General features: G+C 33.9%; 5 protein-coding genes across 5 annotated transcripts; 4 read left to right on the top strand and 1 right to left on the bottom strand.

Annotated features, from left to right (window-relative positions):
* Nucleotides 1-1,245: 1,245 nt before the first annotated feature.
* Nucleotides 1,246-5,431, top strand: LOC130935830 (cellulose synthase-like protein D5). The gene is made up of 3 exons (XM_057865736.1): nt 1,246-2,373; nt 2,462-3,266; nt 3,526-5,431. Exons 1-3 carry the CDS (start codon nt 1,406-1,408, stop codon nt 5,287-5,289), a joined length of 3,537 nt encoding a protein of 1,178 aa, XP_057721719.1. The 5' UTR covers nt 1,246-1,405; the 3' UTR covers nt 5,290-5,431.
* An 8,345-nt stretch (nt 5,432-13,776) lies between these two features.
* Nucleotides 13,777-14,307, top strand: LOC130933629 (uncharacterized). The gene has a single exon (XM_057863253.1). It carries the CDS (start codon nt 13,777-13,779, stop codon nt 14,305-14,307), a length of 531 nt encoding a protein of 176 aa, XP_057719236.1.
* Nucleotides 14,308-14,535: 228 nt separating this feature from the next.
* On the top strand, nt 14,536-14,958 carry LOC130933628 (uncharacterized). Its single transcript, XM_057863251.1, has one exon. The coding sequence runs from the start codon at nt 14,536-14,538 to the stop codon at nt 14,956-14,958; it is 423 nt and encodes a 140-aa protein (XP_057719234.1).
* A 2,822-nt stretch (nt 14,959-17,780) lies between these two features.
* On the bottom strand, nt 17,781-20,726 carry LOC130935707 (probable galacturonosyltransferase-like 7). Its single transcript, XM_057865581.1, has 2 exons — nt 19,124-20,726; nt 17,781-18,324 (listed from the first exon to the last, which is right to left on the bottom strand). Exon 1 carries the CDS (start codon nt 20,246-20,248, stop codon nt 19,169-19,171), a length of 1,080 nt encoding a protein of 359 aa, XP_057721564.1. The 5' UTR covers nt 20,249-20,726; the 3' UTR covers nt 17,781-18,324; nt 19,124-19,168.
* A 2,055-nt stretch (nt 20,727-22,781) lies between these two features.
* On the top strand, nt 22,782-23,714 carry LOC130933627 (uncharacterized). Its single transcript, XM_057863250.1, has 2 exons — nt 22,782-22,945; nt 23,033-23,714. The coding sequence occupies exons 1-2, from the start codon at nt 22,782-22,784 to the stop codon at nt 23,712-23,714; spliced, it is 846 nt and encodes a 281-aa protein (XP_057719233.1).
* Nucleotides 23,715-25,211: the final 1,497 nt, after the last annotated feature.

Raw genomic sequence — 25,211 nt, 5'->3', positions numbered from 1 at the left:
CTTTTATCTAATACTATAAAAAAAATACATCGCCCACTTTGAAAATTTGAGATATATTCACCAAACAAACAATCAATAAAACACGCATTCGTACTTTCTCATTTTAGGTACATTTATACATAAAAAAAATTATACATAAAGAAAAAAAAAAGAAGAAAAGAAGAGTTGAAATAGTAAGAGCGATAAAAATCATGATTCTTATAATTTTGTGTGACCATCTATATATGATAGACCAGAAAACTATGATTATCTAACAAAATTAATTTGTATTTATTGCAATCAACTTGAATAAATAAAAAATTATCTTATTTTAATTTAGTCTTTAATTCACATAATTTGAATTTAGTTTAATATATATGATTTGATTTGATTTAATTATTAGTTAAAAATATCTCAATTACTTATTTTATTCATAAATTTATTATTTTAATGACTAATAAATTAATCAAATTAATTAATTAATACATATAATGAATTTAGTTTAATAAATTAAAAAACACTAACAGAATATTAAAATAAATAAATTAAAAAATACTACCAAATCAAATTGATATAAATTATATAATATTTAAATATTTAAACTCAATTGTTAATTTATAATTATAGTGGATAGTAGAGTTAATGTGAATATTATTCGCTAACAGTGTAGTTTCCTTAAAAAATGTTACTACACATGGTAGAACAATAATTAGACATTGACTGCATTGCTAACATAGGTTACTACTCCAGATTTCTTTTTAGTCAACGGCGGTTTTTTTTAATAGTGGTGAAAATAATGATATATTTTAATATTATAAAGTTTTTATATTTTTTAAAATCATAAAAAATACATAAATTAGAGGATTTCATTTTTATACTTGAAGTTTTTAAATTTTTTTAACACGAATTCAATAGTCCAATTTTATATTTCTAACAAATTGAACAATCTAATTTTTATTTTTTTAATTAAATAATTTTATATTTAAAAATAACACCCAACAATCTATGTTTTAAAAAAAATCACTGTAATTCCAATATCAAAAACAAAAAATTCAACTATAAAATATAAAATAATAGTGTGCAGTGCAAGTAAATGAACGGCTCAGATTTGCTGACCGTTGCATTTAAACCCCAAAGCCAACCTTTTGCCCTTCAAAATTCAAATTCGACCGTTGCCCTTCTTTCAAAGCTACTGCCCTTCTTACAAAGTTACACTTTCTCCTCCTTCTTCTACTTCTGTTGCCCTTCTTACAAAGCTCCGACTTTCTCCTCCTTCTACTTCTCTTCCCTTTCTTCTTCACACTCACTTCACACTTATGGACCGTTGAGGATTCTTTTTTTTATTATCTCTCTCTTCACCTTAATTTCCTTCTTCTTCTTCTTCTTCATCTAGTACTATTTCTAGTTCAGTCTTTGATTCAGTAACATGGTGAAATCCCCTTCCTCTCCCTCTCCTGTGACCATAACGGTCTCTTCCGGAGGAAAAGAAAGCGGAAGCAGAAGCATAGGACTAACCAGTCCAGTTCCGCGCGCTTCCATCTCCAATAACCCTAATTCCCCCCTAAGGAGAGCTTCTGGTGGCAGCGGCAGTGTTGTAAGGAGGTTATCAGGCGGAGGAGCCAACAACTATTCCTCAATTTCAAATACTACAGAAGAATTCAACTCAGAGTACTACACATACACTGTTCAAATTCCTGCCACTCCTGAACGCCAGCCATTGACAACCTCACAGACAAGCCTTCCCGAATATGGCAATAACACCGGAAAACCCGAGACAAGCTACATCTCAGGAACAATCTTCACCGGAGGGTTCAACTCCGTGACCCGAGGGCATGTCATTGAGTGTTCCATGGAGCAAGAGGAGCCAACAAAGAAAACTAAATCCATGTGTGGAATGAAAGGCTGCGACGAGAAAGCGATTCAAGGAAGGTCCAGCGGTGGTCCTTGCGAGTGCGGGTTCAAGATATGCAGAGAGTGTTACTTGGAGTGTGTTGGAAATGGAGGAGGCAAGTGCCCTGGTTGCAAAGAGCCTTACAAGTATGTGAGTGATGATGAAGATGACGATGGCAAAGACTATGACGACGACGACGATGACGAGCGTGTTTCTGAGGCTGAAGATCAGGCTCTGCCTTTGCCTTCCATGGCTGAGTTCAAGCTGGACAAGAGGCTCTCTGTTGTGAAATCTTTTAAGGCGCAGAATCATCCGCCGGATTTCGATCACAACCGCTGGCTATTCGAAACGAAGGGAACTTATGGCTATGGAAATGCTGTGTGGCCTAAAGATGGACATGGAGCTGGTTCAGCTTCGGAAATCCGTCCGGATTTCGGAGAGAAAGCCAGAAGGCCCTTGACACGAAAGGTTGGAGTATCTGCTGCCATTCTCAGTCCATACAGGTTGGAGTTTATACAAATATAGAAATATTTCATTTCATTTCAATTCAATTCAAACAATTCATTCAAGATTCAACTGTGTTTGTTTCAGGTTGCTTATTCTGTTTCGTCTTGTTGCACTTGGATTGTTTCTAACATGGAGGATTAGACACCCGAACCGCGAAGCAATGTGGCTGTGGGGAATGTCCATAACTTGTGAGCTATGGTTTGCATTCTCTTGGCTTCTTGATCAGCTCCCTAAGCTCTGCCCTGTAAACAGAGTCACTGATCTCTCTGTCCTCAAAGAGCGCTTTGAGTCACCGAACCTTCGCAATCCTAAGGGGAGGTCTGATCTACCTGGAATTGACGTTTTTGTTTCCACGGCAGACCCTGAGAAGGAGCCTCCTCTTGTCACAGCAAACACCATTCTCTCCATCCTCGCCGTTGATTATCCGGTGGAAAAGATTGCTTGCTACCTGTCTGATGACGGTGGAGCTCTGTTGACATTTGAAGCTCTCGCCGAGACTGCTAGCTTTGCTAGAATTTGGGTTCCTTTCTGCAGAAAACACAGCATAGAGCCTAGAAATCCCGAAGCATATTTTGGGCAAAAGCGCGATTTTCTCAAGAACAAAGTTAGATTGGACTTTGTGAGGGAGAGGAGAAGAGTAAAGAGAGAGTACGATGAATTCAAAGTGAGAATAAACTCCTTGCCAGAGTCAATAAGGAGAAGATCAGATGCTTACAATGCTCATGAAGAGCTAAGAGCAAAGAAGAAACAATCCGAAGCTGGTATCACTGCTTCCGAACCTATCAAGGTTCCCAAGGCAACATGGATGTCCGATGGTGCTTATTGGCCAGGAACTTGGGCTTCAGCAGAACCAGACCACTCCAGAGGGGATCATGAAGGCATAATCCAGGTAACTTATTTCACTCAAATTACTCTAATATATTGTAAGAATTAGTGTTAACAGATATAGATACAGAGTGTTTTGAATCATATGGAATTAAATTGTGTAAGTATTGTGTTGGAAGTTGAATATGCATATGAATTATATAATTTAGCTATAGAATGTTTGAGTCATATGGCATTAAATTATGTAATTGTTGTGTTCTGTAGTTGAATCAAAGGGTTTAGCTATGCTAGATGTTTGAATTATGAGGTATTGGATTCTGCAGGCAATGTTAGCTCCTCCAAATGCAGAAGAAGAATTTGGATCAGAAGCAGATGCAGAAAATTTGATTGACACAACAGGCGTAGACATTCGATTGCCAATGCTTGTGTATGTGTCAAGAGAGAAGAGGCCTGGATATGATCACAACAAGAAAGCAGGAGCGATGAATGCACTGGTTCGAACAAGCGCAATCATGTCGAATGGACCATTCATTCTGAATCTTGACTGTGATCACTACATCTACAACTCCCTGGCTCTCAGGGAAGGCATGTGTTTTATGCTCGACAGAGGAGGTGATAGGATATGCTATGTTCAATTCCCTCAAAGATTTGAAGGCATTGATCCGAGTGACCGATATGCGAACCACAACACGGTGTTCTTTGATGTGAGCATGAGAGCTCTTGATGGATTACAAGGACCAATGTATGTGGGAACTGGCTGCATATTCAGAAGAACAGCACTTTATGGTTTTAGTCCTCCAAGAGCTACAGAGCATCATGGATGGTTTGGAAGAAGGAAAATTAAGCTGTTTTTGAGAAAGCCAAAGAAGTCCAAGAAGGAAGACGATGAAGTTGCTGTGGCGATCAATGATGATGATGCTGATATTGAGACATTGCTTCTTCCAAAGAGATTTGGCAACTCTACTTCTCTGGCGGCATCCATCCCTGTTGCAGAATATCAGGGAAGGTTGCTTCAAGATTTGCAAGGAAAGGGAACACATGGAAGGCCAGCAGGCTCTCTTGCCGTGCCTCGCGAGCCCTTGGATGCTGCTACGGTTGCAGAGGCAATTAGTGTCATATCTTGCTTCTATGAGGACAAAACTGAATGGGGGAAGCGAGTTGGGTGGATATATGGTTCTGTTACAGAAGATGTAGTAACTGGTTACAGAATGCACAATAGAGGGTGGAGATCAGTGTATTGTGTCACCAAGAGGGATGCTTTTCGAGGAACAGCTCCGATCAACTTGACAGATAGGCTCCACCAAGTTCTCCGGTGGGCCACCGGATCGGTGGAGATCTTCTTCTCAAAGAACAATGCACTGCTGGCAAGTCCTAGAATGAAGTTCTTGCAAAGAGTGGCATACTTCAATGTTGGAATGTACCCTTTCACCTCAATGTTTCTGATTGTGTATTGCTTCCTGCCTGCAATTTCTCTCTTCACTGGAAAGTTCATAGTGCAATCCTTAAGTGCAACATTCTTAGTCTTCTTGCTTGGCATCACAATCACACTCTGCTTGCTTGCGCTCCTTGAGATCAAGTGGTCAGGGATCACTCTTCACGACTGGTGGCGAAATGAGCAGTTCTGGTTGATCGGTGGAACCAGCGCCCACCCTGCCGCCGTGCTGCAAGGCTTGTTGAAGGTCATAGCCGGAGTGGACATATCATTCACCCTCACTTCAAAATCAGCCACCCCGGAAGACGGAGACGAAGAATTCGCAGACCTTTACGTGGTGAAATGGAGCTTCCTAATGGTTCCTCCGATCACAATCATGATGGTGAACATGATTGCTATTGCTGTGGGAGTAGCCAGAACTATCTACAGTCCATTTCCACAATGGAGCAAGCTGGTTGGAGGTGTGTTCTTCAGTTTCTGGGTTCTCTGCCATCTCTTCCCCTTTGCAAAGGGACTCATGGGAAGAAGAGGGAAGGTTCCAACCATTGTTTATGTTTGGTCTGGATTACTCTCTATTATCATATCATTGCTTTGGGTGTACATAAGCCCACCTTCAGGAGCAGCACAAAATTACATGAATTTCCAGTTCCCTTAGTTTTCTTCGTAAGAAAAAAGATGAAGTTTTTCCTCTACTCCATCTTTTTTGCATTGTGCCAATCATATATGTCCTAGTGTATTTGTTGTACTAAATTGTACGTGAGTAGAAGTATATCTTAGTTTTCTTGCTATTCTGAATATGCATGTGAGAAAAATATATTGCAGTAACGTTCATTCAGTTTTAGCTATCACCTTGCGAGCTTTGTGTATACTATGTTGTACGAGAAATTGTCCTAGATATTTGATTTGATTATCATGTGTATTATATTAGTTAGCGTAGATCACGAATATGAACTTTGTCTCTGATATTGGATGCAGACTCAGATGGTATAAACCTTGATGCCATGTATGATTCAACATTGTTCAATGAGATATTGATTAGGAGTCACACAAGATGAACGTGATGGAGCCCATTTTAGAAACTTGATAGATTTTTCTTCACTATGTATGGTCCCCCACCTTCTGTCACGGTCGCGTGAATTAGAGAAACCATGTCACTGACAAAGGGCATTCATGTATTATTTTGTCCCTCTCATCTAACTGATGAAAAAACAGAAAAAGAAAAAAGAGAGAAGATCTTAATTAATTGCTTCTGGTGTGCGTGACCAACCAGAGAGAAAATTTTCCATGTCTATCATAAATACCCATCAACATTTAGGTCCATAACATTTCAAACACTTGGGGGGATGCCCCAAAATCTATTCCAGTTCACATAAAAGGCATAGCATATTCCAATGAAAAGTTGAAACAAGTGTGTAACACGTGAATTGGAAGGCTACCCTTAAGCTTCCATCCAAGGAGAGGGACTTTGTAGCAGCTTGCAATGTAGGACAACCTTAGATGCTGAGGTGCCAACTTTGTGGACCAAGGAGCGTTTGTTTATGGTCCCATGCCCCCTCCCCTCTTATCTCTTTCACTGGCTTCTACCTCTAAAGCCTCCAAAGTGATACTTATATTCTTTGTTTCTTTTCTCCCTTTTTCTTCATTGTTCTTCATATTACAATCACCAATCTGGATTATAGTAAGCGTGAATTAAAAAAAAGAGATGTCTTCTCCAAAGGCTCAATGATTATGTCACTAATTAAAATTGGTTGAACAAGCTAATAATAGTAATAATAATAACAAATGGTAAATTACAAAAGAAAAAGGGTGGTCAAGTTTCACCAACTTACTTAATATGAATTTTTTCACGTACTAGTAGGTGGTTTGTTAAACATCTTTATCATGAAATTGGTTATTGGTATAGCACCTCGGGAAAAAAATGACGCTGATTTGAAAGAGAAAAAATTATTAATACAACGAACTAATGATTGTAGAATTTTATTTTGGAATGGAGGCGCCTCGTGTAGGAACAAGATTCCACCGACACCTTACCAAATTGTGATAGGAATAACCGAATAAAGCATTAAAATTATTTTTCATTTCATGCTTATTATTATATTATGATTGATGTAGTTCTGTTCAGTGTTGACACCAAATACAAAGACGTATTTGTCCTTGTATGAGGCAAAACCCTCACACACTCCATGGAACAAACATCGTGTTGTTTACTTGTTTTGCACTGTAAATAAAAGTTCAGGTAGTTTATTAAAAGGTAAAAATTCAGTTATGTGAAGTCGATAATTGAAAGTCGTTAGATGATTTGATTGATTTAATTAAATTTTCATCTAACGACTCTCAGCTATCAACTTCACGTGAAGTTGACTGCACTTGAGTTTTCACCTTATTAAAATTGTATTTTGAAAAATATAAAAGTGATAGAAAATGCTATTTGTACAACAAAATTCAATTTTTAGTCAGCCTTTAATATTATTTAATTATTTTTTAATTAAAACATATTTCTATTTTTTAGATACATATTGGTAATTAAGATTAATTTAAAAACTAAAATTTCTCTAACTCTCTACCAATTTTATAGTTAGTTATTATTTGCTTCTTTTACATTTTTTCTCTTCCTCGGTAACACGGTTTTCTTTTATCTCGTTTTTTTTACAAGACCGCTTCTTTTACATTTTTTACTTATGCTATATTATTTTATTGGCTTAAATGAATGAGTTTTAGATGTGTACAGGAACCAATTTAAAAGATGGAATATTATTTTTAATGTGTTGCAAGTCAATTTAGTTAGCGTTTGAAAAAAATTTTACTTGCTATAACTAAGTGTAATTTATGCACGATGAATAAACAATTAACAAGTTGGACACACCGTACAAACAAACAAAAACACGGTATATAGAATAACCAATTACATTGTATAAATTACTTACCTGATTAGTAGTCGGAGTAATAACTCCACCTTAAGAATTTGAAGACGATACTTCAAATTTATTCCTATTACACATTCCAAAATTTATAATATTACACGTACAAAATTATACGTTTACACAACCCAAATCACAAACTTGCACACTAAATAACTAATAGTCAACAAAAATCACCAATAAAAACAAATTAATTCACAACACAAGTATGAAAATAGATCCGTTGTAGACAACTAAAACTCACGTAAACACATCTAAAACTCGTGAAGAACGTAAACACTTCTAAAATACAGAAATTGCACGTGCAAAAATAATTTAACATTGCAATATATATATATATATATATATATATATGAGAATCTCTTCTAACCATTTTAATCGATGTTTACTTACCAAAAAATAAGAATATTGCAGAATAATAAAAAAAGTAACGGTGTCAGAGAATGTGCAAAGAAAAAATCTATGAATAGAGATTAGAAACTCATCCAAACTTTAGGTATATTTTCGGCGCAGACGAATGGCGACGCTGATGCGGACGAACGGCGAGGAGGAGGAAGAAGGCGGCGACGAAGATGAGCGCAAAGGAAGAGGAATGCGGCGTTGTTTGCCAAGGAGGAGGAAGGCGGCGTCGAGCGCCAACGAGAAAGGTGGCGCGGATGAACGACGGCGAAAAATGACGAATCACGAACGACGTGCGCCTCTGAAATAATTAGATAATTAGATCATTAGTTAATAATTAGATAATTTAAAGTTTACGATTTTGTATGATATTAGTTAATAATTAGATAATTTAAAGTTTATTTTAGAATTTTAAAATCAAAATTTTGAATTTTAATTAATTTGATGTTTTTATGTGTATTTAAATTATAATATATTAATAATTAAATATCTTAAATCTGAAATAAAAATTTAAATTTTAAATTTATTTAGTTTATATTTTAAATGTATATTTAATTTTAAAAAGACACTAAATAAATCTATTCATAATTTTTAGATGTGCTTGTTTTATTTATTTTTTAATTATTATAATAAAAGACTTAATATTATATAATTTTTAAAAGATATTAGTTGAATTGAAAAGTTATCTTTATAATCTTTATCTTTATAATAATACAAATAATACAAATGGGGAGCTCATTTGCTGACGTGACGCTCATATGTTGAGTTTGGGAGTTTATTTACTTACGTGTCGTCACTAGAAATTTTTAGATTTATATTTATAAATTATTAATTATTATTTTCTCAAGTTGTTATTTTCAAATTTTAAGTTTGGGTTGTTTTAGTTAAGTTGTTATTTTTTAAATTTTAAATTATTTTATTTGTTTGGATTATTTTACTTAAGTTGTTATTTTTTAAATTTCAAATTATTTTATTTAAGTTGTTATTTTTTAAATTTTATTTAGATTTTACTTAGATTGTTCTTTTTTATATTTTAACACTATTTTTTAAAAATCTGTTAATTCTTTTTAGCATTATTTTTAAAAATTTTGTTGATTTTTTTTAAATTGCAGCTACATAAATTCTTTTAAAGAAATTTAGAGTTTTAAAAAATTTTACGTTAATTATTCTTCGATTGTTACATACTAATATTACAATAAATAAAGATTTACGTTAGTTTAGAATTTTTAAATTATTATTTGTTTAAGTTGTTATTTTTAAATTTTAAATTTGGGTTGTTTTACTTAGTTTTTTATTTTTTAAATTTTAAATTAAAGTCAACCAAATTTAAAAAAAAATTAGTTATGATGCAACTATAAAAGGATAAGTTATGAGAGATGTAAAGCACCACAATTTAAAGTACATCAATCCCTTTCTTTACATATATCCAAAATCTCCCTACTTATTCCAATGGCTGGTATTCACAAAATTGCTGACATCAATCCTACAATCTTGTGTGTACGTATACGAGTAATATGGTTATGGACACTATCAAGTTACGAAAATTCTCCATTGCCATACTCAATTGAAATGGTTTGACTCGATGAAGACGCCAGTTTTCTACTAATATCCTTTTATCCATGACTCCAAGGTTATTTATTTATTTATTTAAATTAAAGTCTATGTACATTGGATTAGATATTAAATAAGTCTATATTTAACTTTTTTTATGTTATTTTTTTTTAAGCAGGTATCGAATAAAGCTTGGTGTCATTGATGATTCTGACTGTGCATGTTATGTAGTCTTTGACAAGGAGGCAAAACAAGTTTTGGAAGAGAACTGTGTAGAGATACTTGATCCACTCCTATTGGTAAGATCTAACCAATATTTATTTCTAAAAGCATTAGTGAAAATATTTTTATTGGTACTTTTTATATTATTTATTATTAATATATTATGTAATATCCTGCAGAAAGAGGATCTATCAGATACATCTACACTTTTGCTCAACCTAATTGATAAGATCTTTCTCTTCATCGTTGAAGTTCAAATATCTGATAATCCATATTTTTCACCTTCTTATAAAATTAAGAAGATGACTAATAATGTGGATCTCCTAAATCCTAAACCCTAAATTCTAAACCCTATTAAAAATTAATTTATTTTTTGCTTCCTTGGTCATTAGTAGTATCTAATTTATAAATAATAATTAATTATAATTTTAGGATATTGACTACACCGGTGGTTTGCTTCCAATTTCAAAGACATCCTCAATCATTGAAGGGGAGAAAGTAGAAGGTACTAAGGTATTTGTTCAAAAAATAATTTTTTTGTTTGTTCTCTTAAAATTAGATCTTAATTTTATTCAAAAAATATTAGTGAGATAAAATCAAAGGTTAGAAAGAAGTCTTTAATTTAACGTGGTTTTTTGTACAGAATTTGTTGCTTGAATTCTCCAATGTTGCGGCCAATGATGAATCTGAATTGTTGGAAAATGATATTACACCAACTAAGCGTCTATCCTCGGAGTCGGAAGATTCGAAGGTGGAAGGAGATACTTCAACTTGCAAGAAGATCAAGATTGAGAACAAAACTTGAGAATTCGGATGCACGTGTTTTAGAATCTCTTTTAGAATCTATCTAATAGAACAATGCCAAGCATATGTTTGTTTTGGTAGAAACATTGTCTTTTCTTGAGTTATTATTTTTCTTTTGGTTCTTTTCGATTTTTATGTTTGGAATTTAGAATTTTTTTAAATATAAATTGAAATTATTTGGTTATTACTTGCGGTTTTATTTTTAATTTGATTCTCACCGTTGATATTTTGATAATTTTTAATTTAATATTTAATGTCATAAAGTTATAAATTTTTTCTTTGAATTATTGTTGATACAATTAAGTTAGTTATTAATTTTTAATGTGTACTTATTTAAAAAAAAAATCTAATTATAATTTTTAATTAAAGTATTATGTTTATAATTTTAAATTTAAATTCAAATATACTTTTTTTTGAATTTTTACGTAAGCAATTGGGTTTGAGAATATTTTTGAAAAATTTATATAATTTATAAGCTACTATGCTAATTACAAAAGATTATAATAAAGTAAATAGAATTATCAGTCTTATTAAGACGTGAAATTATTTATACTATTTAAAAAAATGTAATACTGTTTAAATTTTAGAAAAAGTATAATAAAGTTAATACTGTTTATGATGAAACTAAAAAAAATTATTTTTAAATTAACAAATTTCTATATTCCTAATAGACAACGGACGTTTGATTAGAAAATTTTATTTAAAAATTTAAAATTTATATTAGCTAATTAGAAAATTCTATTTAAAAATTTTAAATTTGAATTTCTAATACTAATTTCTAATTAAGTAAGTTTTTAACCATTTCGATTTTTAAATTTAAATTTTTTTACTTGCCACATTTATAAATTTTTATTATTATCTTTTAGATTATCTCTCCACAGTAGAAGTACTTTCATATTTTTCTCTCTTTTTAAGTATTTTTTCTAAATTTACGTAATTTATAAGGTTATTAATTTTTAGATTGTATTTAATTTTATTTATTTTTATCGATAAATAATAGGATTGATACTATTTATGACGAAACTAATAAAAATTGTAAAAAAAATTAAAGCAGCCATTGAAATTAAAACCTGTGCGATTTTACATAGACATAAGAAGACACTAATTTCATATTCTATTTGGTAAGTTAGACATGAGAAAAAATTGTAAAAGAATTAGTGTCTCAAGTTAAAAATTAGTGTTTCAGCATTTTAGAGAGACACAAAATACATGTTTTTAATGGGTGTTTGTGTATGACTATGTCTTTTATCATTTTTGTCTCCGTAAACAAACACCATACGTGTACTCCTGTATACTCTTATGTCTATGTTTTGATGGACATGTATACCAAAAACAGACACTGTCATATGTGTACTACTTTATTTTTTTTAATAATATAAAAAATTTGATAATAAAAATATATTATGTATAATGTATATATATTTTTAATTGGTTAAAAAATTTATTTATTTGATATTTTTAGGTATATATTGAAAGATGTAAGAAGTCCAAAGAGAAGTAAGATTATATTGAAAAGAAAATTGATATTAAAATACAAAGAAAATACAAAGCAAAACACAATTCAAGGTAGATTTCATATAAAAAAAAATAAATTAATTATTTTATCATTTTTGGTTTTAGGTTAGAATAATATATTTTTTTATTTGGTATTTTTATGTATGTCAGTTCTATATATTTAGTTTTTATTGGGTATACAAAATAACTAACATGCCATGAGTATTTTGGCCGAATGAAAACCCATGAAATACAATATTTTCTATATATTATTTAGCTATTGACAAGTAATAAATTATTAATTTACATTGTCTTCGTAATATGTTACTAAATTTGTTTATGAAAAAATTACAGGAAATTCGAGTGATAGTTCCAATGGTGTGCATTTTCAATCGGTGTTGTCGAACATTACAAATAGCATTAATACCGATTTATTTTTGGATGATTTTTTTTGGAACTTGCTTATGGGAATGTACATGCACTTTATGTATTTTAATTTTCCTACTATTTATTCAATTATAAACTTTAACAGAAAATATGTTCAAAACTAATATCTCGAGTTATCTTATTAGGTAATAACCCAACACCATATCGATCAAGGTCTCTAACTACTAATCTATACTCTATAGATGAAAAAGAACGATATTCCAATATTAGTGATATTAGTAATTCGGATATCACACGTGAAGCATATGATAGGCCATGTCATCAGACAAGTCAACAACATCTTCAACAAACATCAAATAATATCGATCAGTTACTATATTAATATGCTTTTATTACTTAAAGACCAAACATTTAACTTTTCAATTGGTCTATTAAAAATAATCATTGGTATATGCTAAATAATTATTATAGATTCATTGGAGTACACAAATCGAATTAGATTGCAAAGGGATGCAAGACTGAATAGAAAGACTATGCTACTTCAAAAGAGACATGGTAAGATAAGCATGATAGATTGTAATTATCACAAAGCTAAAATTTTACTTCTTTTATCTTTAATACTACCTTTATAATATATATTCATAATTCAGCTGATTCAAACATTTAACATATATTCATTTTTCTTTTTTTATAATATAAAGTACTTGATGTATTATCTCTAATGATTACAGGAGCAAGTACATCTAATTCAAATTTAGATACTAAAGAATTAGAAGAAGTGTGCATAGCTGAAAAAGAAAGACACATGATACAAAGAGAAACATTCTTGAAGGAATTGACTACAAATCTTTCAAAAAATTTTGAAGAAGTTGAGGATATTACTGAAAATACGACTATTTTAGATGTTTCTGTGCAAATTGAATACTCAGCCATATTCGATGTTGCTGAGAATACAGGTAATTTAAAAAGTAGCAATATCAGCACTTTATTATTTACTATTGTTATGCTTTTTATAAACAAAAAAAAATTATCATTTAGTGTTCAAGTTTTAAAATTCAAACTAAGATATGTTTATATATTATAATTTTTGTATTTGAACATTGATTTATTGTAAAACTTAAATCTTGAGGTTGGCACAATGAAATTATATTATATGATCTCATCTTTTTAATCCATAAATTGCATTCTTCGGTAATCTTTTATAAATATTATTTTTATACTTAACATGGTGAAAGAAAGGTATATTTTTATATAAAGTATTTGTTGCAGATATAACTAAAACAATTTATTATCTTGGTGATTATTAGATGTGATAGATATTGGTGACCCATAATTTTTTTGTCGGCATTGCGACTCCATGATGTGGTATGAGGAGAGATCAGAGAAGTCCAAAACAGGATCCAATTTTGAGTTATCAATATGTTGTATGCGAGGAAAGGTACAACTGCCATTTTGAAGCACTTGATCGGACGCTCAGGAATCTTATGTCAATTACCGATCAACATAAGACACATCAACTATTTGGTGGTAAGGTTGTTGTTCTAAGAAGTGATTTCAGACAGATACTTCCGGTGATTCCGAAAGGAAGTAGACACGATATATTGGCATCCTCTCTTAACTCATCCCATCTGTGGTCATTTTGTAAGGTTCTGAAACTGCATACGAATATGAGGCTTCTAATGTCTTCTTCGGATCAAGATGAAGGTGAAATGAAGAGATTTGCTAATTGGATACTTGATGTTGGAAATGAAAATATTGGCTCTGTTGTTGGTGATGAATCAGAAGTTGAAATTCCAGATGATCTATTGATTACAACTACTGATGACCCTCTCTCTCATTTGGTAGACTTTGCATATCCAAATTTGTTGCAAAACATGTCAGATTACAAGTATTTTTAGAGTAGGGCAATTCATGCACCCACACTTGAGAGTGTCGAGAAGGTAAACGATTTTGTCTTGACAATCTTTCCAGGGATGGAAAAGGAATATTTGAGCTCTGGCACAACATGTCAAGCTGATGAGAATGAAGATGTAAAACAAGAGTAGTTCACACTAGAGTTTCTAAATGACATCAAATGTTCGGGATTATCCAATCACAAGTTGACTTTGAAGCCAGAAGTCGCTATAATGCTACTGCGAAACATAGACCAGACTTCAGGTTTATGCAACGGGACAAGATTAATAGTTAACGAACTTGGCAGTAACGTAATTGAAGTGACGGTAGTGACCGGTAGAAATATTGGAGATAAAGTGTACATTCCAAAAATGAACTTGATCCCTTCAGATTCAGGATTGCCATTTAAGTTCCAATGGAGACAATTTTCATTAACAGTATGCTTTGCAATGACCATTAACATGAGTCAAGATCAATCATTATCACATGTACGGCTTTATTTGCCAAAATCAGTGTTCATCCATGGACAACTTTATGTTGCTTTGTCAAGAGTTAAGAGTCGCAGTGGTCTCAGGGTTTTAATTCTAAACGAAGACGGCAATCCAAAGTCATCAACAACAAATGTCGTGTTCAAAGAGGTTTTTAATAATATTTAGGTAAGAATAATATTATTTTTATTTTAATAGCATGTTATGATTTACACTTTTGTACAAATTTTTACTATAGATATAACTAATTTATCTATAACTATTTTTTCAAATTTGAAATGAAATGTGTAACAAGGAGCACAACATCCAATGATTTTCTAATGAAGTTAGTAAGATACTAGGTTGTCGATAAATTTTTATTAGCTTTTTGATATAAAATTTAGGGTAAAATTAACATGCTATTATTACAGTTATATATGTTCTTATTTTTTTATCTCTCTCCTTATGGTTTAAGAATATTATAAACTTCAAACTCTTCTATTTATATTTTATTTTGAATAAAGATAAAACAACATATTTAACACGTTTATTATATAACGATGATAATAGTGTCATACTAAATTTAAAAAATATATAGTTATAAAATATTATTTTTAATTTAACTTATCAAATTTAAAAATAAACCCGTGCATTATTTGATAAATCGAAATAAAATTAACTTCTAATAAGAGCAGCAGGTGCCGTTGAAAACTTAAATTATAAAAGCTTAGTACAAATACGTCGTTTCTTTTTTTAATTTATCAAATATAAAACGAATTTTTAAAAGAGGCTCATTTGATATTTAAAAACTCCTCAGCAACTGTGGACAAATAAAAAATATTGAGATAAACTAAAACTTTGAATAGGGTCGGAAATTTTAAAAAAATATATTTGATAAAGTTATTTCTAATAAAATAAAGAGTAAAAATAAATATAAATATATAATATTATATTAAATTTTTTATTTTAAAATATATAAATTAATTTTAAAAAATATTTTCATAAATATTTTTAAAAGCATTTGAATTTTTAAAATTAAAATATCAACATGTGGGTTATTTATTTTAAAAATCTTCATATTTAAATTTATTTAATAACAAAAAAAATTATACACAGAGAAAATTTTATTCCTGCTCCATCCACATGAATGAACTACCTTTACCCACAGAAAATTGGGTGGTAAACGGTTTTATTTTTTCTTAATATAAATTCGTCATTTTGTTTTCCATAGTAGGAATTGTATTATTTGTTTCATGCTAATGAAGTCGTTGCATAGTTCTAAGAGCTACAATTACAAGGTAAAAATTAAGAATACAAGATCATTGGAACTTTTAAGTGTTCCTTTCTAATTAAAAATACTTGGTCTTTCTTAATTAAGCCCAATATACAACAAGGCAATTGATAAGAACACTTTTGATTTCTCAATTTTACATATCAAGTGACATTATTTTAAAATTGAAATAGGAGAAATTTACTAAATTTATATAAACTTTTCAATTTATTTTAAATCTATATAATTATTATATTGAAATCAATAATGTGTGAATTATGTTAAAATTAACTACTTTTTATTAAATACTTGTTTATAACAGTTCAATATATATGTATTATGTTTCATTTTATTGCATTGCATTAAATTCAAATTTTTTTTATTTCAAAAAAAAAGCATTAAATTCAAATTATTTATCATCAAATATCTTTTAATTTAAAAAGTGTATTCTATTAGTTTTTAATGTGTCTCACTTCAACTCGAATAAGAATCTTTTAATACTTTTATGTCTGTAATATTTAAAAAATATAATCATCTCCAACTTGAAAATCCACGGCAATAATCAAATTTTTATTAGTACATTAAAATACTCTATTAAATTCTACGTTTTAAATCTATCAATAAATAATATGTATAGTTTGGATTTAACTAAAATATTAATGCCCAATTTTTAACATTTGAAAAGTGTCCAAACTTTTATTAGAGGTCACCATGACACCATAAAAGATGTTCAAATTGAATAGAGTGAATTAGTCACACAATTTTACTAGATCCTATCTAAGGGAATAAACACCTAGCGGCACATCGTTTGGTATCATCTATCCACCTCTTATCTCTATTTCTATATTCTAGATGTGTTTTAAAAAGAAAAGTGTGAATATAAATAAAATTATTATATTAAGATTGTATAAAAATTGCATCAACTAAGATGTCTTTGTCATAAATTGATCTTTCAACCATATGTCGTGGCGTATGCACAAGCATGCGTTACCACGTCCTAATCCTATATTACCAGTATATTATCCTTAATCCACTCCAAAGACTTTTTTTTTTTCTACTCCATAACCTACTTCCGCAATACTATACAGCTAATCCTTAGCAAGGTTAGAAGCTAGCGATGATTCTCACATAAGCATAATTTATATCATTGTTCACAAAGTATTATAAGCTCCAAGACACACAGACAAAAAAAAAAGAAATGAACACCCCTCTTAAGTTTAAATCTCACCCTTAAAATTAACTATTGGCAATAAAATAACATTGACCCTGCTCGACTTTATTCGATTTAAAACGCATACACTGACCTGAAAAAGAAATCGAGAAAAATCAATATATCAAATATAATATACGAATAGCTAAAAAGTTGCACCAAATCTGATCTCAACAAATTTTAGTTAGTCCACTTTGCAAAATATGTAACAATGTCCTCTTGCCCAAAAAACATGTGATGGGTGGTGCTTGGCGGTGTCAACAATCGATCATGGTTTTTGAAGAAATAAGAGTTGTAGCCAAATGAAAAGGATGGATATAAAATAAACTCACAAGCAGTGTTGGAACTGTATAGAAAGAGACGAAGCAGCTGGCCACGTGTGACACCAAGGGGAAGAAGAGTTGGTCCCCGAAGCAAACAATTAAAAGCAACAACGACACGAGGACCCCTCCCCCTCTCTCTCTCTCTTCAAATAGTAAGAGCAGAAGTAGAACCATTGAATTTGATATCGTCCGCACACCGAGTAGCAGATATCACAAATCACAATCTTTTAAAATTAAAAACAATCCAACAGTGTCAATCTCAGGATTCGTGGAATTAGACACGAGTTTCATTTATTGTATTAAGGGAGAAAATGAAGAAGCTTAAATCCAAAATCTAATGGTGGAACTGAAAGAGTAAAAACAGAAACACAAGAACAATTGCTAATGCCAGCTATGCATGCGGTGGGTGCAAAGGACAAAAAAATAATAAGAGTATATATCCTCTATCTATCAATTTATTTATATTTCTGACCCCATGTCACAAATTTCCCGCCGCTCGCGGCCACCGAAGAACACATTGTTTCCCCTGAGAACCCCCGCCAAGTTTGCTTAGCTGCCACCTCAATCCACAGAAACAGATTGCTCGCAAGATTAGATATGCATATGCCCTTTGATGAAATGACCCCATTTTAAACACACTGCTTTCTTTGAGTTGATTGATTGTAGCCCCCCTTCCTGGCCCTTCGCTGCGTTCACTTTGGACAACTAGACAATCCTTTCAAGCTGTGCAACATACGTGTCTTCCACCTTCTCTGCTTATATATAATTAACTATCAAAAATAAAAAAAATAACAACTAGCCCCTTCCCCACACACAAAACAAAGTTTGAACAGGAGACAAAATGCAAATTTTGCACATGGACAACCGTAACCAGCACTCTAAAAACCATTACTACTAACAACTAAGGTTTGGTGTTTTACTACTACAAAAAAAGAGCTCGCAGATGAGTCAACAGTTAGGTTGAGATATAGGGTTGCAATAAAAGTCACTTCCAGAGTTGGACAAAATTGTGGAGAATCATACAACCACCCAGACAGAAACCAGCCACAGTCACTAATGAAACCACATTAAAAATTAGTTATTGACCGACCGTTGCAGTAATATAATTTAATTCAACAGGAATAACAATCATCAATCAATATTATATAGTAAACCACGTATTTTCCTCTAATCTCAAACACTATTTTGGAAGACTAACAGCATTAGCATAAGCTCATCTGAGCTGATGGATTCAATTGAAAACAAACGGAAAAAAAATCAACAATTTCTTAAAAATCATGCTACTTTTTCTTTCTATCAACCTTTTTTATTATTTGCAGAGCAGGAATGGCACAATAGAATGGGAACATATATCAATCAATATAAGGTACAAATGGCATACAAATCGCCGTCTAAAATATATGGAAAATAAATCTACTAAGAATCTGATTACTGAATACTGATATATCTGATTCTGATCATAGTAAATAAAATAGAAAAATGAAAGGAATGATAACAAAAAAAATGAAAATCAAATGAAGACAAATAATAAAAAACAGTGGTGGAGTTTACCGGCGCAGAAATGATTCATCTTCATTTTCACAATCAACAACATCGTCAGTGAGTGTATCCGTACAAATCAAACGGCGCCCAAAGAGCGTCAAGGGGGCAAGGCCGCTTGGAATCGAGGCGAACCCAGGGCTTCCCGCTGCCGGACCAATGCAGGAGGCTCACCGGGCCAGCGTGGAGGTCCCGGCAGCTTCCCTTAACGTTATCACCTCCCAATCCATGTTGGTTCCACCGATGCTCGATGGGCGCCACGTGTCCCGCGAACACAAGAAGGAACGGCGGCAAGGACCCGAGTTCGTAGATCCGTGCGCTCTTCTGAACCTCCATCCACCTCTCTATTCTCTTTGTGTACCCTTCCCTCCTCCACCTCACCAGATCCATCACCATCACCCCCGTGTTGAAGTAGCAGGGCCTGCGCCCTTCAAATGTCCCCGCGAAGCGGTGGTCCGACCAGAACGCCGCCGTGAAATACTTGCTGAAGTTGGCATGGCAGTACTCGGGTGCTCCGATGGTCCTGGAGCCCAGGCTGGTGCTCCAGAGCTTGGATATGTCGTCAACGACAACCAGATCGGAATCGAGATAGATGACTCTGTTGACGCAAGTTTCGAGAAGGTCAGCGAGGTAATTTCTGGCGTAATTTAGCGGTTGCTCTAGGGCTTGCCTGACGGAGGTTGAGATCAGGTTGCGAACGATATTGGGATCGAAGTAGTATACCTTGAAGTTCAACTGCGGGAAGGTGGATTGAACGAGGGAATCGAGATTGGTGTCGGAGACAAGGAAATGGAAGAAGATGTTCTCAGGGCAGAGGGAGTGCTGGAGGATGGAGTGGACGGCGGCGATGGAGCCGCGGAGGTACTCGAGGTCGAGGGTTAAGGCAACATGGACAAGGGAAGGGTCGCAGACGGTGGTTAGGGTGCGGTTGTTGGGACGGCATTGCTCGGCATTGCGGAATGGAGAGGCCTTGCGGAAGGAGAAGCGGTTCTGTGGGTCTGGCTGGCGGATGTAACCGTCCAGATGCGGCGAAGATCGGATTGCCTCCGCTGGGTGGAAAGATTGCAGGGAAGGGGAGAGGATTATCATCAGCATTGCGGCTGAGAAGAACCCGGAGAATCTCATTGCCCACGACATGTTGCTCCTCTTCCTCTTCCCCCTCTTAGAAAATGGGAATTCGAAACTCTAGGGTTCTGTGTTTGAATTCAATTGCGGATGGGATATTATTGGAGAGATAGAGAATGTGGTGCGTAATATTGAGTGTGAATCAAAGCAAGGATGCCGTGGGCACGAAGAACAGAATTAGAGGCGGAGGAAGAACAAGAGCAAGGGAGAGGAATCCCATTGGAAAGGCGTGGTGCTAAAGTGCGCACCCTTCTGCCTTTCTGTATTCTTCCTCTCTCTATCTCTATCTGCCTCTGCTAACCCTTTTTTATCTTTTACCTTTCGAGGGTTTTTCTTCGTTTTTGCTTCCCCTTCTCTTCTCCTCTCTTCTCTTCTCTTCTCTTCTCCTCTCCCTCCAATGTGTGTTGTTGGTTTTGCAGTGGCAAAGACTGAAGCGCAAGCGCACACCGTGCTTTTCTTTTTTTATTTTCTTTTGCACCATTCAATTATGCACTGTACGCTCCCCGAAAACATAATTATTGGCATTTACTAGGGTGAAATTTATTTATCACTTAATCTTCTTATTCCTAATTTGTTTATTTACCAATTAATTGCTTGCCAAATCTAAGCAAAAATATTATTTACTACCTTTTTTCGATTGAGTGGCAGGGTAACAACCTACAAATAACAGCTGTGGTTGTCGTCTGTTTCCCAAAATGACAATAGTGTCCCCTGACCCACGCTTTTGTTCCATTTTTGCCCCTACACTCTGTTTCGCTGCCCTTCCTCCTAGTTCCTTTTCTTTCTATACCCTATTAACACTATACACTACGCTAGATACCCGAATGCCCTATACTCTACGGTACGTTTTTGTACTTGGTGGCTAACTATGTCTGCTCTCAAGTATCAAGTATGCACTCTACAGTCTACACTCCAAAATGAACACTCCACCGTCCGTGGTTGTTAACAGTTAACACTTACTTTGGGAACATTTTTGCTTTCTGACTAAAATTAGTAAACAATAAAAATTAACATACAGTTTATCTTCATGGCTAATACTTAATAGAAGAGAGTTATTAGATGACCGTTTTTATCTTATTAGATTATGAAAACTATTTTTAGATTAAATATTAAAAAATACTACCAGAATAATTCTAAGCAAAGTTCATTATTCAATGTGTATATCCTGCAGTAAACATTATACAACTAATGCGTATTAGAAGCAGGTGATACGTATTCAATTATTAATTATTTTTTATTAGTGTAAACTCTAGAGTTCAAACTACAAATCTCTTTACAGGCGAGCCATAAATACTTTGAAACTTGAAAGCAAAAGCTTTAGAATAATAAATTTAATTTTGGTGTGTTGTTCTTGCTCTTTGCAAACCTTTTTCTAGTTTGTTACTTTAGACATCTACCCTAAAGTCTGCAATTCACACTAAAATTCAAAGTGCAACATTTACTCTCTCTTGGTTCCAATTTTACAAAAACTTCCAACAATTTTGAGATTTCACTTAAGAAAAATAAGTGTTATATTATAGTTAGTTGGTATATACGTTATTTTAATTTATTATCTATATAGTCCCTCGACTTAGTGTTAAGATTATTATTATATGTGTTTGTGTGGGTGTTACGGAGCTTTGATGATAGGGATTGATAACTAGTGAATACCTATAATTGCTTGGAGTTTATGTTCTGTGACTTGCTTTTGTTGGGGTTGTGTCTCTTGGCTTGTCTCTTGTGTTGGTTATCAGCCTTGCCATTTTGAATTAACAAAAGAAAAGGATAGGCCCTCCTATCTGTTACTTTTTTTTCTCCCATCTGGGGGAACTATTGAAAAAAAGGCGTATTGAAAACTAAGATGAACCCCAATCAAAACTTGATCGGAAATGGAATAATTCGGTGTTCTTTTTTTTTCATTTTAGTATCAACGGACGTGCGTATTAAGAGTGTTTATGATTTGACTATTTTAAATTTTATTTGTTTATGATTTTTTTTACCAAGTTTGAGTTTTAAATTGATCAAGTTCATTTTCAAATACGATGAAAAAGATAATATCATGATGATATTTCAGGAGTAGAATGAGACAATAACACTGAAAAAAAAAAACAGACTAAACAAAAAGAGAAAATTAGAAGAAGTCGTCTAAAAAATCGAAAAAATGTGTGTACAACTATTTTAAAAATAATTTTTTCATCTTGGAATGTTAGGGGGTTGGTGGGAATTGAAAAATTGAATATGGTAAAGAACTTTAAAAAGAAATTTAATTTGCATATGTTAGACTTGATAGAGACAAAAAAAAGAGGTTTTAACGAAATTTGATATCATGCAACTGTGGGGTAATGATGTAGTGAGTTGGGAGTTTGTGGGAGCGGAATGTGCTTCTGACGGTCTATTGTTGATGTGGGATGCAACGGTGTTTAACATAAGTAACTGTTATAAAGGAGTTAGATGGTTATGTGTGGATGGAGTGCTGGTAAAAAATAATTTTCGATGTGTTTTTTGTTTGGTGTATGGAGAGCATGTCAGGGAAGAAAAGTTTATTGTGTGAGAAGAGTTAAGTTTCATGGCCGGATTATGTCAAGTACCTTTCTGCTTTATGGGGAATTTTAACGAGATTGTTCAAATAGAGGAGAGGAAAGGGACTACTTCTCTGCCGGTGTCTGCAATAGAGTTTATCTCTTGGATACAAAATATGGAGTTAGTGGATCTAGCTTTATCTGATCGCAGGTTCACATGGTTCAGGGGCCAGTCATGTAGTCGTATCAATAGAATTCTGGTTAATTTGGAGTGGCTATAAGAGTTTCCTGAAACTAGGTTATGGGAAGGACCAAGAGGCTTGTCAGACCATTGTCCAATGATTATGGATGTCACAAGGATGGGAGAGGGCCCAAGGCCTTTTCGGAGTCTGAATTCTTGGTTTATTCATAATGATTTCTTGAGGATGGTGAAGGAGGAGTGGAGGAGCTTAGGGGAGGCTCAATTCTTGGACAAGTTGAAGGCTATGACGGTTCCACTACGCATATGGCATAGACAGAATTTTGGAGACATGGACATGAGGATTAATAGGTTTGAAGAGGAGATTAGGAAAGTCGATGATATGGTGAGCAACGAAGTGCATGATGGAATAGCAGAAGCAAGGAGGAAGGCGCTTGTGAGTTCTTGCAAGCTATGGTATATCAGAAAGGAGATACATTGGAAGCAGATGTCACGATCCAGGCATGCTAAGGAGATGAACAAAAATACTAGGTACTTCCACAATATAGCCTCGGCACGGAGGAGGAACAATCGGATTAATGCCTTGAGGATCCATGGAAGATTAGTGAGGAATCAATCCCGGATTAAGGTTGCTATAAGAGACTTCTATAAGGACTTGTACCATCAGGAAATCTCCCCTAATATAGGTTTTCGGGATGGGCTAGTGAGGCAGATTACTGAGGAAGAGGCAACAGGAATGGAGTTGATGCCAACTGCTGAAGAAATAAAAAATGCAGTGTGAGATTGTGAGTCAACAAAAGTACCAGGGTGTGACGGGTATAATATAAACTTCATTAAGAAGTGTTGGGACGAAGTTGGGAAGGAATTCATTGAAGCAGTGATGGGATTCTTCCGATCAGCTAGGCTACCTAGGGATTCGAATGTTACTTGGGTGGCATTGGCACTGAAGTTTGTTGGAGCTACTTAAATAAAAGATCTTCGGCCTATTAGTATAATGAGTTGTGTGTATAAGGTCATATCTAAGATGTTGCTTCGGAGGATGCGGCATGTGATGCCAGGCTTAGTAGGCGAGACTCTGGGTGCTTTTGTGCAAGGTAGAAAAATTCATGATGGAGCTTTGATAGCCTGTGAAACTGTGCAGTGGGTTAAGTCAAGAAAAAAGAGCTCAGCGATAATTAAACTAGACTTTCAAAAAACTTATGATAGGGTCAAATGGAGTTTTGGATATAGTTTTACAGAATATGGGATTTGGCCAGAGGTGGCGGGGTGAATTAAGGAGTGTGTATGCTTTGCGTCTATGTCGGTGCTTATAAATGGGTCCCCATTTAAGCCTTTCGAAATGGAAAGGGGCCTACGTCAAGGAGATCCTTTGTCGCCCTTTTCTGTTTGTGCTAGTTATTGATGTCCTTCATAGAATGATCGAGGAAGCGGTGAGAAATGGGCGCATCTCTCCGCTGTTGGTTGGACAAGATAATATTGAGCTGTCACACTTACAGTTTGCGGATGATACTATACTTTTCTGTCATCCAGAGGAAAAGACTATCAGAAATTACAAGCGTCTACTGCGCTGCTTTGAGATGATGTATAGGTTGCGTATTGATTTTGAGAAGTCCAGTTTCATCTCAGTTAATTGTGAACAGTGTTGGACGCGGCAGATGTGTCATTTGTTGGGATGCAAGAAAGCCTCTCTGCCAGTTTGATACCTAGGCATCTCTTTGGGAGCGAATCCAAGATTAGTTAAGACTTGAAAACCAATGATTGATAAGGTAGAAGGAAAGTTGAGTTTGTGGAAGGCAAAGACCCTCAATAAAGCGGGTAAGCTAGTTCTCATTAAAGTTGTTCTCAATAGCCTGCCTATATACTATCTCAACTTGTACAAGATGCCGAAAGCAGTAGCAGATAAGTTGATCTCGTTACAAAGACAGTTCTTGTAGAGTAATAAGGATGGGAAGGTTGGGATGCCACTAGTGAGATGGGAGGTAGTGATGGCTCCTAGAAAGGCGGGTGGATTGGGAGTGGGAGATGTAGTGATCAGGAATACAGTTCTTCTGTTTAAGTGGTGGTGGAGGTTTTCGAAAGAAGATTGCCCCTTGTGGAAGAGAGTTGTATGCTCTTGTCATAGCATGAATCCTTCTGAGATGCTATGTGGCCAGCCTGTCCCTATAAGAGGGGTCCTTTGAAGGATATTTGTCAGCTTCAAATTAGAGAGCCACAAATAAGAAAGAAAATGATCAGAGGCTTGTCGATGGATGTAGGGAATGGCAGAACAATCTGGTTT

The sequence above is a fragment of the Arachis stenosperma genome, chromosome 6 (assembly GCF_014773155.1).
Source record: "Arachis stenosperma cultivar V10309 chromosome 6, arast.V10309.gnm1.PFL2, whole genome shotgun sequence".
NCBI classification, from domain to species: Eukaryota; Viridiplantae; Streptophyta; class Magnoliopsida; order Fabales; family Fabaceae; genus Arachis; species Arachis stenosperma.
The sequence above is the reverse complement of the archived record's forward strand: the minus strand, read 5'-3'. Positions and strand labels throughout refer to the sequence as shown.